Source organism: Botrytis cinerea, chromosome 14 (assembly GCF_000143535.2).
Source record: "Botrytis cinerea B05.10 chromosome 14, complete sequence".
Taxonomy (NCBI): Eukaryota; Fungi; Ascomycota; class Leotiomycetes; order Helotiales; family Sclerotiniaceae; genus Botrytis; species Botrytis cinerea.
The window spans coordinates 1,321,724-1,337,212 of NC_037323.1; the positions used below are offsets into that span (position 1 = coordinate 1,321,724).

Sequence of the window (15,489 nt, forward strand, 5' to 3'; positions counted from 1 at the left end):
GTTAGAAAATGATTTAACCCGAGTTATTAATGATACGATATCCCTTCTTATCAATCATTTTAGTATAGGGCCAAAACTCTCGATACAATTAACCTCAATAGAAATATATATAACAAGCTACATAATAATAACAAATCGTGGTAATCTTTTCTTTTCCCTCATCAAAGGAAATCTTTGCAATAACTAAGATCTCTAATACAAATTTCCATTCCACATATGGGATAGAAATCCTAAACTTTTCCAAACAAGCTGCCTTCATTTCTACAACTAATAATAACAACAAGTATATATAATTTACACTTGAGTTCTTCATTGAGCCACACTTCAACTTCTAAACTACTCGCCTACACTTATTGATAGTTTCTCGATTGATAATATCAAACGCGACCAAATCTTCATCTAACAATGCATGCTTTGCCAAACCTTTAAAACCAACCCAGCGGTCTTCAAGCGTACCATTTTTCTCCCTCCATTCCGTATGAATTTTCTCGCCCTCTGAGTCAACAACACCTGTGGTAGCAGAATCCGTAGTTGACGAAGTGAGCGCTTCATCAGTGACGAAAGGAACTTTAATATCGTAATGTATGCAATAGAAATTTGTATGGGAATTTATATTGAATTTCTTTTCGTCCGGAATATTAACTTTACCACCACAGGCAACGCCCTCCCATGGCAGTACTTTTCCCTATATGAGAATTCATTGCTGCCTCCACTTTGTTCACCCTTGGCACCCTCAGCACCTAAGTCCCGAACAACTGAATTCTTCCTCTCCTCATCTTGATTACCCTTGACAGCTGACCCTGAACCATTTTAACGCGATTTATCGTTTAGGCAATATTGTGTGTCGCAAACTCGGCCACCCAGATTACCAGTTCATCTTTTGAAACAGCTTTGCAGGGCTCAGGAGAGGTTTCAGGATTAACACTCGTGGAAAAAGCTGCTTAGAACTCTCAGCTTCGCTTGAAGTCCCCCGCTTCATCTTGATCATGAATAGAAATAAAATATAAGAGAGAATCAAATGCGCAACAAGCAAATGGATTAAAAAAAAATAGAATAGTAAATAGAATTATAAGAAAGAAAGCAGATGAGCAAGATAGTTGGCGAGTAATTCTAGTTGAATTTCCTATAGATTCAATGGTAAAAAAATAGTTGTTGAGCAAAGGAAAGTTGAAGGTTGAAAATGAATAGAAAGTCAATAGTAACTATTCTCAGATTTTAGCGCAAATGTGTTATTACACCTTACTACTATTATATAATGATTCACCTTTATTTACTATATATAACTACTATAGCCTATATTTTTGTGATTCTTTAGTTTGTTACTAATCCGTTGTAACAAGCAACTAAGAGTAGAGCCAATATAATAAAGCCGCCTCGTTAAAGTCGATATGAAATTTTACATTCTAAGACCCAGTTATAGTGGTATAGGTAAGGTACTATGGCCTTACTGACTATTTTCCTGAGACAAACGGACAAATATCAATCAAAGGAGTCGAAACAATTTGTTGTGATTTGGAAGATCGAATTTCGGTTTGCTTACGAGGCACTTCGTTCTGGCGCGCAAGATTCCGCGTGCTTGGTAATTGACATTTGTAAGAAAGTATGCGATAGTTGTCGCTTTTCTTTGATTACTTGTGGGGCTTCCTTGTGGGGGCTTCCTTAACGCGTTGTCTACACAAGCGACAGGTATGGCTTTTGCTCAGCAGCATCTTCACATCAGGATTATCTTCCATTCCGCACACAGCACGAGAGAAAGAGACAGTATACCTACACAAAGCAAGGTCTTCATGTATTCACATGAAATACTTACAAAGCAATAAAGATGTGCAATCTAATGATTCTATATTATAATAGATGTGACACCTCTAGACTTGAATTTTCTAACGATTTATCTATTCTCTGTGTTGTCTTCAGTTAATAATAAGCACATTATGGCTCGCCAAATTTCGTTAGTTTTTGTTACTTTTCTCACAGTCGCAAGCTCTGTGGCTGCCATAATACACGAATCATTGTGTCCTAATCTCACTGAAAATGCTGTCGACCTTGGCTATGCAAAGTATGTTTCATCTACCAATGGATTAGGAGTAAATGAATTTCTCGGAATGCGTTTTGCAGCCCCTCCTCTTGGAGACTTAAGGTTTCGTGCACCTCAGGATGCTTTGCCTGAAAATGAGACTATTAAGGCAGACAAAGTGAGTTTATTCTAAAACCGAGAAGAGAATAGTACATCTGAAAAATACTAATCAATCTGCCTAGTATGGTCCAGTCTGCCTGCCCGTCCACCTCCATTCGTTCATACCATCGACGCCGGCTGATGAAGATTGCTTATTCATCAACGTGTTTTCTCCGAACATGACCACACACTCATCTCTTCTGCCGGTCGTAATTTGGATCCAGGGCGGTTCGCATAATAGTCAGTTATTTACTCCATACCCCTTTTCCATACTAAATATAATCCAGCAAACTTCGATGCCAATTTTAACGGCTCTAGCTTGATCAGAGCAAGTGACAACAATATGGTTGTCGTCACCTTTAACTACCGTGTTGGGCCGTACGGCTTCCTCGCTAGCGAGGATATCCGGAACGAAGGGGATTTGAACGTCGGTTTGCTTGATCAGCGAAAGGCTATGGAGTGGACTAAGAAGAATATCGCCTTATTTGGAGGGAACCCGGAACATATTGTTCTTATGGGAACATCTTCGGGGGCAGGTAGCGTCTTATATCATTTAGCTGCCTATAATGGCAAGCCTACAGATTTGTTCGTTGGGGCGATTGCGTCGTCTTCTTGGTTGACGCACGTTTTGCCAGTCTCGGATATCGAATTCCAGTATAGAGATCTTCTACGCGCTACTAATTGTAGTGACGTTACCTGCCTTAGGGGACTCCCAGGAAAACAGCTCCAGGCGGCCAATATAGCTTGGCCAAACTTTGAGTCTAATGAGTTGGCGGCCTTCACTTACGCTCCTTGCATCGATGGCTCTTTGTTTACTGATACCCCAGTCTCAATGATCAAGAGTGGTAATTTCGTCTCCGTTCCTTTACTTCTTGGAAATACAGAAGATGAAGGTACGGTTTTCAACTTTGAGGCCAACACGACAAAACAAGCTTCAGATGTCCTAAAAGCCCAATATCCGCCTCTAACAGCGAAAGATCTACACGCGATACATAGAATCTATCCTTTTGACGCGGCACACCAGTACCCCAACCATGCTCCGTTCTTTGCATCACTGTCAGCTGCCTATGGAGAGGGCATAATGACTTGTCCAAGCTTGGATGTAGCAAGAGCTATGAGCTCGAGACCTGCGTCTGCGGCTGAGGTGTGGAACTACCGCTTCAATGTTCGTGATCCTGCGAATATCGCAAGTGGCCTTGGCGTTCCACACACCTGGGAAATTGATGCAGTTTGGGGACCAGGATTTGCCGCGAACCCGAAAGGTAGTAACAGCTACTCGAATGTCGATGCTTCTATTGTACCGGTGGTTCAAGGCTACTGGCAAAGCTTCATCAGATCTCTGAATCCAAATACATATAGAGCGGAAGGCAGTCCTGAGTGGGAGCGTTTCATGACAGACAACTGGCTATTGATTCAAACTAATGCTACTAGAATGGCTACCCAGAACCAGACGGAGACTGATCGTTGTCAATTTTGGAGCTCTATTAGTGCTTCTGCTCTGAGCCAATAACATGATTATGAAGATACAGTGGACTATTTCGCCACTGTCGGATTGCAAGAATAGTGACCACTACATGCGGCCCACCAGCACTTTCTGTATCAAAACTTACATCATTTTAACAATCAAAATCAACAAGCAAGTGATTCAAACAATTCAAGATCAGAAACAGGCTTTATTTATTACTATATCTCTCTTTGATACTTTTCAGGAATAGAATTGATATTATAGAATTTATATATATATATATATATATAAGCTAGCTTAATCGGGTCTAGCTTATATATGTGCCAATACAACCATTCCTTTTGGCCCCCTTTGAGGGGGCCAACCGGCCACGTGATTCCACACCGTGGCAATTGGAAATAGAAAAAGAAGTTTGTTACTAGCATACTACTTAGTATCATATATATGATTTCCAACAAAAGTGAATGCTACCATTGATATAAATTGAAGGGTTACTGGAATAATCTATGAAAATGATATAAATAGTTTGAATATATAGCGTTTGTTTTAAAAAACAGTATAAGAATAAAACGAATCTATACTTGATTATAAGCACCTATTATGAGACTATAATTATATACTAAAATTTACTCTAGTATCAACTATATGTTATATAAAGATTATAAAGAAAATAATAGTTTTTTCTTTATAATAATGATATATTTTTATTATTGTAAATAGTCTTTTTAATATCGAAATAATATTAAATGATTCAATTGATATTTGATATTTATTAAAAACAATAACCTATCATTTATTTACTAGACAATAAGGAATAGAAAACTATTATAATTTCATTCAATTATAAAGAGGTTAATCAAAAGTTTAACGAAAGTCTGTAACTCTAAACGCCATTTTCATTTTTTAAGAAGTCTTAATCTTTAAATATCTAAATAAAGAGTCGACAACCGAAAGAATACAACTCTTGGCCTGAAACCACCAGCGACTACAAATCCTGGGTATATAAAAAAAGCCACCTTTTCCTCCCGACTTTCCAATCCAGCAAGCAAAATGACAAACTATCTGACGACAACATCATGCTCGTTCTTTGGGCCCGTCATGCTTCCTCCACTATCATCTGCAACATTTTCCTTATGGATGATTGTTCCATTATCACTTTCTTTTCCAATATGGTTCTGTACAAGTACTCCGCCACCCGTCATTTCTTCTATGACCTCGGGGGCAACCAACAACTTTCCATCCGCTCCATATCTATGCTCCTGATTTTTCGCAACGTTAACCACATCAAAGAAACCAGTGGTCTTCTGAAAGATCGTGTCCATTTCCTCCAGAGATCGAAATGCAGTCTCTGGATAAAAGAAATAGACGGCTGGAAACATGGCAGTATTGATGACCGCGAAAATAATGTAGGTTTTATAACCAATCGAATTGAATGCAACTGGGGTGATCATCACAACCATGAAGTTGAAAATCCAATTAGCAGATGTGGATAAACCATTAGCTGGTGCACGGATTTTGAGGGGAACAATCTCAGCCGGGTATAGCCAAGGAATGGCGAGCCATCCAATTGCGAAGAAGGTGTTGAAGACGAAGAGGAAAGTGGTGGAGACAATCCCTGGTTTTTTGCCACCAATACCCTCTTCCGACAAGCGTGTCATGATAGCGAGGATGACCATACTTGCTATCATTCCAATTGAACCAAGTAATAAAGATTTACGACGACCAAACTTTTCGATTGTAAAGGGAGCAATGAAGGATGCGGCAAAATATGCCGTGCCGTTTCCAGCTGCAAGATAACGGGAAGTTTCGCTACTCAAGTGGATGTACTGCTCGAAAATTGTAGCCGCATAATAGGTGATGACATTGATACCAGAGATTTGCTGCATGACTTGGACGAAATATGCGAGTAGGACGCGATGGAAGTTACGATCTGGGCCCATGGTGAACATATCACTCCAACGGGAATTCGCCGCTTCGTCAACTTGACTAGTGATCTCTTTCAATTTGAGTTCAACTCTCTGTGCGATTAAAATTTCAACAGCGGCTTCGTCGACTTCTGAGCCTTCACTAGAATCTTTGGAAGGAACCTCGAGTGCTGTAAGGACAGCTCTAGCCTCTTCAATATCACCTCTCAGGACGAGCCAACTAAAAGATTCATTAGATTAAGTAAGGTTAAATCTAGGGAAGATACTTACCGAGGAGATTCTGGAAGCTCAAGGATGGAAACAAGTATTAGGGCCGCTGGTAAAATCTGGAAAGCAATTGGGAATCTCCAAGCGACACTATTATTTCCCACCTGCGATGTTCCCAAATCAAGCCAATACGATAAAGCAATACCTCCTGTAATCATAGCACCCTGGAACATGACCATTTTCCCTCTTTGGTGAGATTCCGATGTCTCGGAAGCCCATGTAGGGACTGTACTTGTATTCATACCATTTCCGAAACCGGTAAGCACTCGCCCAGCAATGAATTGCCCAATACTGAAGGAAGACGCCTGAAGGACAGCTCCAACAATCATGATCGAGGAACCAAGGAATATCATCCGACGACGACCAAGACGATCGCCAAGAAAAATAGTAATAACGGCACCACCGAAACAACCCAGATTGTAAGAGGCCACTACTAACCCTTGAGTAAGAGCTGTGTGGTATGATTTATCATTAACGGTATCGATTTCCGGAAACGTGTCTACGAAAGATTTGAGAGTTAACAGTCCTCCCCTGTCAAAGTATTAGCTCAACTACTTGCGGCTTTTGTCAGGTTGCAAATCATAGACGAAATAAATCGCACACCAATGTTGAATTTAAGACTAAGCATACTCTACAATACACCATGGCAGATTTAACAATCAAATGGTCCTTGAAGTTTATATACTTGAAATCTCATTCTGATGTGCCGTTTATTTCGCCCATCGCAAATCGGAATTCATCCGATGCAAACTTACATAACACCTTGATCGTAACCAAAAAGCCTATGACAGAATTAGCTGCGAAATCTTGTTATGCAACTCAAACCGGAAAAACATCGGAAATGTAACGTCTTCATCATAAGGAAGGTGACCTTCGATGGTAGCATCCAACCCCACCTCCGCCTCCGCTTTCTCCAGAGCGGGCCGTCTCCACAATTTTTCACAGTGGCAGTTTTGGAGTAAATGGTCTGCTGCGTATTGTAAAATGTGAAAAAATAAAATACTCACAGGAAATCTATTCCAGAAACAATGGTGATCAAGCGATTCAGTGCTTTACCCCTATAGCCATAATATCTTGCGCCTTTTCCACGTGTACCACATATACCAGGTATGCCCCAAGCCATGGTTGAGAAGTTCTGATACTTTAACGTATGTATTCCGCGTAGGTTGATATGTGAGATGAGAATGCAGGAAAGTACTCCCAAAAAATATATTTTTGTATGTAGTAGGTACACGAAATGAGAAAGAGAAAGTAGGACAGACGAGAAGGAATAAAAGAGGCCTATGGGCAGCAGGTCTCCCATCTTATACACATGCATCGGCACTAGCCAGGAAGAAAACTTCATACTGCTGATGGTCCTCTTGACTCTGTACAACCAACTAAAAGGGCCATTGCCAACGATTTAGGAAGGTGCTGTGTAAATCCCGAGTGACTTCTCCAAAGGATGTAGCAATGGATCCAATTAAACTTCTCTTGGCTCGGTCATAGAAACCTGGAGACTCGCCATATACAAAACGCAACCGTAATCTATTGGTGACGGTGCTTCAAGGATATTTTTTCTTTTGAGAAACCGGGGAATTTCTAAACTTCGGCAGTTTTGGTTGGGTGTAAAAGTTGGAGAAAGTTGGAGAAAGCTTAAACATCAAAACAATAAGACTTCCACCCCTTGCATACCCGTTAAAAGCCGAGGGCCAAGAACACCATATTTTAGTGTGCTTATGTAAGAAAGATTTCCCCCGCGTGCCCCCCAAACAATACCCCGCAGACGTGGGGAAAAGTCTTCAAGTTGGTGTTGATGTACTGCATATCTGAGTAGGGAGGTATGCATCATATCCCACTCTCTCTTCATTCCGAGATATAAGAGAAGTACATTTCAACCATGAAGACGACACGAACCACCGTGGGATTTGGTGGTAACGCATCTGCTTGGTAAGGTCAAAGTTACCAGAGATATCAGCAATATCTTCTTGACTTCTTGACATACCACTACTATGACACGAAAAACAATCGTCAATACTTGCCGTTTGCCAGATAGAGTTCCAGAAGGGGAGCCCAGTGACCTTTGCCCAGATAGTTTCTGCTATGAGTTCAGAGTTGCTTGGCAATTAACTATAACATCCGCGACCATACGCCGAAAAGTCAAGATCGAATAGTTTACACAGATCCTAAAGTGTAGAATGGCATTCCTGCTTCTTGCCCTACGTAAAGGAGACGTCATATTAAGGTTAAAGGGTTTGTTCGGACCGACCCCGTTTTTCATCACAACGTTCGACTACACGGCACAGAAGAAGAAAATGAACTTCAATAGTTCTATATCTAAGAGGTTTCGGTGGAATCTAAGAACAAGGTTAAAAAGAAAGGCCTAGTCTGACCCGCATGCGTGGGGTAGGAATTTTCCTAGACTCTAGTAATCAAAAACGGTAATTCCACTAACACGATAGTTCGACATAGGTCAAGTCCGAGACCTTCTTCGGTCAACTACCAAGGTGTGTCTTTGACCCATCGGATCCCAGCCATGTTAAATTATGTGCATATTCTCGGGACATGGGTTACTATAGGCGCGGGTGTTGGGTGCTGGCTGGCTTCTTCGGCGTGTTCCGCGTTGAAGTCACAATTACGAAAGAAACTTCTACTTCTCCGAGTTCACGTTACAATACAGTCTACCATCCTATGAAATTGTGGGTAATATATTGTACATAAGTGGCAGCACCAGCAGATGTTATTTGCATGAAGCTAGACATCAGGAGTGAAAATTCTGGAAACCACTTTTGGTTCTCCTCATAGCTCACTAGTGGATGTTCGGACTGATTGGACACTGCAAAAATTATATCAAACAATTGAAGAATGAATTTGTTAAAAATCTCGGGTGTTGAGAGTGTCCCATCAGTCCATGCATCCATTGGTGGCTCTCCTTGTGGGGTTCTTACGACCAATCGATACAAATTCTGAAGGAAAGGATGCTGGCATGATTGGATCGAGGCATTTTTATTCAATCAGTTTGCAGTCACATCGTGCTATTTCAAAGTAACTCACTTAAAAGAAAACTCTACCAATTTTTTCATCTAAAGCTTTTCAATTTATCCAGAGTGATAGAACTTTCAATCCAGGAATGTGCTTTCTCGTATGATCAGAACAATTTTAACCAATCTATGCACCCCTTTCATAAATCCACCCATCTAAGCCCAAATAGCTCTGAACTTCTCATCGAATTCCGTCTTCAACTTCCTGAATGCCCGATAAACATTCATTAACTTCTCATACTCTTCATCATCTGTCGCACCGGCACCACTCTCCTTTTCCTTCTCCAAATAATCTTCTTCAGCAGCCAACCTATCCTCACCCGCATCCCAATCATCGACTACCTTTTTTCTGCGTACTGGCTGAGCTTGTTGAACTTCACTGGGCGGTCCAGAAGCAGCTTGTGGAATAGAATCTTCGGCCATTTTCTCATCGTTCTCGTTCTCAACGGAATCTCCTGCTCCCATTACATCAAGGAGTTCTGAATCTGTGTCTTGACCTAGACCGAGATGTAAGGCGAGGGATGTAGCGATTGTAGCTAGCACCATAGAGAAGTCATTAAGTACGAACCAGACGTCTGATCTGCGGATGCCATTGGCGTCCTCGAGGGGCTGTAAGGAACCGTGCTTGAAGAAATCAAGAAGATATGAATTCAAAGGTGATCTAGTTTCATCAGGGTGAAGCTCGAGATGTGGAATCACCGCTGCTTCAAGGAAGACGCCTTCACGAGTGGAGCTGCAAAGATCTTCGATAGTAGTAAAAGAGTCACCTAGACCAGATAGAGCTACAAATGGTGATCTAGCGTGTGGACTAGGCAAAGAAGGGAGGAAATCAAGAGTCGTATTTTCATTCGTCTTGTTTGCTTCATTCGGACCGACTGGACTTTGAGTGAATGGCAAAGCATGCTCGTCTTCAGTAATGTGTTGCTCGGCAAACGTCTTTACATAAGTCGAAAAGACCTCCAAAGTACTCTTATTATGACCGCGAAGTATGTTAGCCGCGTCTTCTGGCATGGGGTCGAGGTACACGTTTGATGGCGAACGGTGAATTTTCTCTGCCTCTTCGGGATCATCGACTTCTCTAACAACTCTGCGACCAAATAGATGACTCAATACAAGAACCATTGTACGCAGTACTTCGTCAGAGTTGGTGTCAATATCTGCACAGAGCTTATGAAAGTATTTTCCGTTGAGAAGAGCTAGCACAAGTTAGTATACGAAATGGAATTAGAAAAGCACATAAGATCAGTAATAATTTTTTTTTGATGAAAATGGAATGTCGCACTTGCGTACGAATATTTCTTCACTGAGCTTATACGTAGTAGAAAGGCCACTTACCATGGAAAGCAAAACTCGAATTTTCGGTAAAGTAAAGATGCGAAACGCAACTGGTAAAGTTGACAGGTTCACCACCGGGTCCAAGAAGTGCATTTCTGCGTAGATACTCGATAGAAAATCTTAAATGGTGAAGAACTTGCTCTCTGAAACTTTGACCTCCAAGATACAGTCTAGGCTGAGAAAGTAGGGAGTTGATAGCTCTAACAGCATATGGCGAGTTCTTAGAATCGTTCAAAAGGGAGAACAATCGTAATACCAATGTTGTCGTGATTGGAAAGTGACCAGTAAGTTCAGGAAGTCGAGAACTGAGGAGACGACTTGCTCGCTCTCTAGAGACGCCCTGGAATACAACGTTACCGAGCAGATCAAAACCACGACGACCTGAACGACCTGCAGCTTGACGAAAATTCAAGGCAGTTAAGAACACAGAGTCTCCGGAGAATACAACGGTAGCACACGGCATGTTAATACCTAAACTAAGTGTACCAGTTGCAATGACAACTCTCAAGAAACCTTTACGGAACAACATTTCTACACATTGTCGGTATTTTCGGTTCATACCAGCATGATGAACACCAATACCTCTCTTCAGCAAATCGATCAAGTCTTCTCTAATTTCCTTGCGACGAAGTTGTCGGATAAAACCATCGAGTTCTTCTTTTTGCAGACGCTTTGGATCAGCAAATGAGAAATCGGCTTGGGGGGCAGTTGGATCGAAGAGATCGTAGAAAGAAGATCCGTCTGTTGCGTCCTCACGCATTCGATCCATCTTCGATCCACCTTCATCATCTTGGTTAGACTTCTTGGTTGGTTTGACCTGTTTACGACCTTTCTTTGCCTTTATTTCCTGATATTTTTCATAGCCGTCCATCAACTTTTTCCAAGCCGATCCTTTCTTCCATTGTTCTTCTGATTGAACTAGCTGGCTCAATAGAGTGTTCGCAATACTCTCACAAGCAGACCGGTCATAGTTGAACAATATAGCTGGTAGAGCACGGCGCTTGTGTAGTTGATATAGTAATGGCAGGGTTGTAGCTTGTAGATCTAATGGGTCAATGAGCTCAGTCGCAGAATCATAGGAGCCGTCGATCGAAATATCGTTCTTGATCTCAGAATTCTCTGGAGTCAATTCCTTTACTACATTGGCAAATTGCGATCGACATTCTGTCATCCATTGAAGCAATATCTTCTTGAGATTCTTTTCCCATGCAAAGATATCTGCCTTTCGAATGCAGGATGGCAATGCCTTTTCCGGATTTACCGATTCGGGGACGCTATACTCCTTGCTTTGATGTTTGACCATGGCTTTCCATAGCGATAAGCAATCTCTAGGTTCAAGTGCAAGATCTTCAGGCATTCCTCTTGAAGGATCAACCAAACTAGACACAGGGTGAAAGGGTTCGAAGCCTTGCAGACCATCCAGACCTAAACCTAGACCGAATGAGTCTCCGAGACCCTCGAAATTGAATTTCTTAGGTGGTTCATACATGAACTTTCGTAGATCGGAGTATCTGGTTGAGTGTTTGATCATCTTTAACTCAGATCCATTTGCCTTCTGGGTTTCTCCTAGCCAATCCGCAAACTGCTCAGGATTGCCCACAGTTGCAGAAAGAGCAATGATAGGGCATGGTGATAATAACAAGAGTTGCTCCCATACTACACCATCTTCAGATTGTCCAATAGAATGGATTTCATCGAAAATAATACGCTTCACTCTTGGGGCCCATGACTTCGCATTCGTTGGTGATAGAAGCATAATTTGAAGAATATGAGGCACAGTGACGAGGATTTGACAACCTGTAGAATTGTTCACACGATAATCTCTAGTGTGAATAGCCCACACTCCTTTACCGGCTTGAGGGAATCTCTTGGAGAATCGACCTAGAAGACAGTATTGTTAGTGGTGAATTTCGCAAAAATAAAATAAAAATTGGAAGAAAGAAATCCTATTAGTCTGCATCTTTGATTTAAGGTAGAGAACAATATACTCCTTAATCTTACAAGGATGAGAGAGAGAGGAAAGGGTAACAAATGCGATAGTGCTTACCCTGAACTTCAGCTGCAATCTGGTTGACAAGTGCCTTTGTTGGTGCAACATAAACCAGAACTCCATCATTATCAGCTCGTAGAATTTGTTCCATAGCGTAGAAACTGATAAACGTTTTACCGGCAGAAGTTGGTGCTACTACGAATACACTCTTATTGGCATCCAACTGATCGAGCACATCTCTTTGCCAACCGTCAGGAACGAAGCTAGAAACACGGGGATCTGGCTTTGCATCAAGCATTCTGTCCATGTAAGGACCGCAATGCTCGAGCTGAAATTCTGATTGAGAAATATCAATTTTCAAGGACAAAGTCGGAGGAGGATACTTGAAGGCAAAAGATAGCTTTCGATCAGCACCAAGGATTTTTGGCGATGAGAAAGCGTCCGAAATACCAACTAATTTGCATATTTTTTCGACGTGCTGGATGATTTCTTTCGTGATAGGTGCACTAGTAGTGCATATAGATCTTACGGTAGTCCAAATCAATGCGACTACATGGTAGCCATCAATTTTCTTGTTCTGCTTACAATACCCTGCCCACCAAGACAGTAGGCATTGAAGAATAAATGTGTTGATATCTCCTTCAAGAATTTTCGTTCTGGCATTATCAAGATTATTAAGATATTGTTTGGCCCGGAGGTAGCGATTCTCATCGTTGGAGGTCAAATCAAGATCCTTCATAATCATAGACCACGCAAGGAAAGCTTTGTCAGTCTCTGTATCTCCTTTCTTTTCCAGATTTGCAGCACGGATCTGATCAGCAGCTGAAAGCCCACCTCCCTTTTTAGTACCTTTCTTAGCATTTGATGCAGGTTTTTTGTTCTAGAGGCTGTTGTTAGCTTGACTCAATCAACCAAGTGCAAAAGAATCATACGTCAGCTGGGGCTTCTTTCTTCGATTTAGACGCTGGCTTTTCGACTTTACTCGACTTTGATGGTTTCTCCTCAGCAACTTTCACCAGTTGCTTGGGACCCACCACGATTGTCTCCGGTTCGAGTGCTTTTCCCTTTGCTCCTGTTAAGCTGGCGGCGTATGAGGTCATTTCGCTCATGTAGAATTGATTTGTTCGAAGGGGGTTACTGTAGACTAATTAGTATCTACTTGGCTGCAATTGAGGCATCTAAGAGATAAAGCTTGAATTAGTGTTACTTACCGCCATTTGGACACTTTCTGTGCCACAGGAGCTTTTGTGATAAGAGGCTTTTTGTGATTATGCCAATGACTTGTTTCTCTGTAAAGCTTCATGGTACCAAATTTCGTAGACAGAGATGAATCTGTCTCAACATGGATACACTCCAGATGCTTGTTGAAGACAGCATTGGTGAAAGGTAAAACCGTAAGATCATCCGAGCTTGAGTCGGAATCTTCGCACGGGGTAACTTTGACTGAGGATAAATCAACGCTTTTGTCCAAGGAAAGTTCTTGGCTTGAAAGCTCCTTGGTCAAATTGCAAAGCACAAGCCATTCATCTTGAATTGACTGAGGAAAGGGGTCTAAAGATTCGTCGCACATAGCTTGAATGACGACACGAAATAATCGGCCATCGATAAGATCATGAGAATCTCTTGAAATTTCATTAGTTTCAACAAATTTACTCCACGTCGGATCGTTTAGAATGGCCTGAGCAGCATCTGCAAATAAGGACAAGAAACTCGTAATTTCTTTTTCGAAGTCATTGTCGAATTCAACAGATGGAAATCGACGCTTTGAAAGAGGGATTTGATTAAGCATAACGCTTTGTAAAATGAGGGCAGAAGCAAAAAATGTATCAGATGTGTTTTCTTTCAAAATATGAGAAGCAGAAAGAACAGAAACGCATGATCTTTCACTCAAGTGAATCTTTGCTGACGCAGCAGACAACTTTTGGGTGGTTTCGTCGTCAATGGATGGCATTCCGCTAGAGCTATCGGGTTGCGAATCTTTGGCAAACTCCACACGAGCTTCTTCAATGTCCTTGGTAAACTTGGAACTAATAAGTAGCTTGCGTTGGCTTGAGACAGTCATGCTTTCCACGATCATGGTGAAAACCTTTGAATCTATGAATTCTATGCGATTAATGAGAGCAATGTTGAGCTTTTGGGAATTGAAAAACCATATCAATCCACGAAGAATAGTCTTCGCTTCTTTCGATGAGCGAGGTTGTTTTGCCGTGGCAGCTCCATCGTGCGACATGACAAAGTGTATTGGTGTAACATGAAGATAGTCTGAGAATTCTTTACTCTCCAAGGAAGGGAAAGTATTGATCACAATCTCTGGATGTGACAATGGTAATTTGTGGTGTAAGTGTTGTCGAATCGCTGTTCGAGCAAGAAGATACCGAGCTCGACGTGTAGATTTCACTCCTGGTGGTACACATAATTGCCGGTTCTCTACCATTAGAGTTAGAATCATCAATCGGCCCCAAGAATCATGAAGGCTTTAAAATTTCGAATGATATATTCAAAACACCAAGAGCATGGTTTTGGAAGGGAAACACATACCTTCGAAGAACGCAATGTGGAAGTTGCAATGTCTCTTGACTAAATTCTCAAGGAATCGCTCCACTACGTATACAGCATGAAGTAATTGAAATCCATCTGCAAGATACTGTCAGCCCATTGCCCTTTTTTTGAATAAGGCGATTGCAAAGATTCCCTCTGTCACTCTGAGCTCGTCTCAATAATGGCATGAAACTTTCATTCTTAGTGTGTGGTGTTTCACATCTTCTGTACTCAAAGCAAGCATTCCAGACACTTGGTAAAATCCCCGATGTCAAGTTCTCCGCAAAGAAACAATACCTGGGGAATCAAAGGACAACGCATCAATAGACACATAAGAAACATTACCTTGAAAATCGATTCTCTCATCTGCGAAACATTCTCTTAGTAGAGAGTCTCCCTCGAGAAGAAATAACTCTTTTCCAGCATAATCTCCTACGAGATCAATCCACATAGGACGAGTCTCATCGTACCAACTCAAAATGGAATTTGGAAGCTGAGTTGTCCCGTGCACCTCCACCGCAACCCCATCGGAAGTCGCCATAAGTAATTGTGGCTTTGTCGATGTGACAGTTTCTGGTTATCAAGATTTGTGTTCTCTGCAATGATTTCTGATATTTCTGGATGGAGGTAGAATTTTTGGTTAATGTTATGATCTGTGAAGCTGTTGAAGAGCGAAAATTTTGAGGCCGTGTTTGCCTATGCTTGCCTGAAATAGTAGCATTGTTTCCTAGTTTGCATGTGCTGGACTTAACTCGCTTGTGCCTTACCGTATTCTC

The 15,489-nt window shown here is 41.5% G+C and overlaps 3 protein-coding genes across 3 annotated transcripts; 1 reads left to right on the plus strand and 2 right to left on the minus strand.

The window, feature by feature from the left end:
• Nucleotides 1-1,647: 1,647 nt before the first annotated feature.
• Nucleotides 1,648-3,821, plus strand: BCIN_14g03440 (hypothetical protein). Its single transcript, XM_024697167.1, has 3 exons — nt 1,648-2,192; nt 2,257-2,413; nt 2,461-3,821. The coding sequence occupies exons 1-3, from the start codon at nt 1,932-1,934 to the stop codon at nt 3,681-3,683; spliced, it is 1,641 nt and encodes a 546-aa protein (XP_024552982.1). The 5' UTR covers nt 1,648-1,931; the 3' UTR covers nt 3,684-3,821.
• Nucleotides 3,822-4,514: 693 nt separating this feature from the next.
• Nucleotides 4,515-7,088, minus strand: BCIN_14g03450 (hypothetical protein). Its single transcript, XM_001549431.2, has 4 exons — nt 6,838-7,088; nt 6,586-6,612; nt 5,834-6,361; nt 4,515-5,783 (listed from the first exon to the last, which is right to left on the minus strand). Exons 1-4 carry the CDS (start codon nt 6,951-6,953, stop codon nt 4,697-4,699), a joined length of 1,758 nt encoding a protein of 585 aa, XP_001549481.1. The 5' UTR covers nt 6,954-7,088; the 3' UTR covers nt 4,515-4,696.
• A 1,741-nt stretch (nt 7,089-8,829) lies between these two features.
• BCIN_14g03460 (hypothetical protein) lies at nt 8,830-15,420 on the minus strand. The gene is made up of 7 exons (XM_024697168.1): nt 15,059-15,420; nt 14,714-14,809; nt 13,387-14,602; nt 13,108-13,312; nt 12,233-13,055; nt 10,186-12,066; nt 8,830-10,046 (listed from the first exon to the last, which is right to left on the minus strand). The coding sequence occupies exons 1-7, from the start codon at nt 15,252-15,254 to the stop codon at nt 9,007-9,009; spliced, it is 5,457 nt and encodes a 1,818-aa protein (XP_024552983.1). The 5' UTR covers nt 15,255-15,420; the 3' UTR covers nt 8,830-9,006.
• Nucleotides 15,421-15,489: the final 69 nt, after the last annotated feature.

Excerpts from the sequence above, each read along its gene's own strand:
- BCIN_14g03460 (XM_024697168.1), bottom strand. The coding sequence starts at position 15,254 with ATGGCGACTTCCGATGGGGTTGCGGTGGAGGTGCACGGGACAACTCAG. Across the intron at positions 13,313-13,386 it reads CAGAAAGTGTCCAAATGGCG|TAACCCCCTTCGAACAAATC; the intron begins GTAAGTAACACT and ends ATTAGTCTACAG. Across the intron at positions 10,047-10,185 it reads TTCGAGTTTTGCTTTCCATG|CTCTTCTCAACGGAAAATAC; the intron begins GTAAGTGGCCTT and ends AACTTGTGCTAG.
- BCIN_14g03450 (XM_001549431.2), bottom strand. The coding sequence starts at position 6,953 with ATGGCTTGGGGCATACCTGGTATATGTGGTACACGTGGAAAAGGCGCA. Across the intron at positions 6,362-6,585 it reads GGTTACGATCAAGGTGTTAT|GGGAGGACTGTTAACTCTCA; the intron begins GTAAGTTTGCAT and ends ATACTTTGACAG. Across the intron at positions 5,784-5,833 it reads GAGCTTCCAGAATCTCCTCG|TTGGCTCGTCCTGAGAGGTG; the intron begins GTAAGTATCTTC and ends TGAATCTTTTAG.
- BCIN_14g03440 (XM_024697167.1), top strand. The coding sequence starts at position 1,932 with ATGGCTCGCCAAATTTCGTTAGTTTTTGTTACTTTTCTCACAGTCGCA. Across the intron at positions 2,193-2,256 it reads AGACTATTAAGGCAGACAAA|TATGGTCCAGTCTGCCTGCC; the intron begins GTGAGTTTATTC and ends CAATCTGCCTAG. Across the intron at positions 2,414-2,460 it reads CCAGGGCGGTTCGCATAATA|CAAACTTCGATGCCAATTTT; the intron begins GTCAGTTATTTA and ends AATATAATCCAG.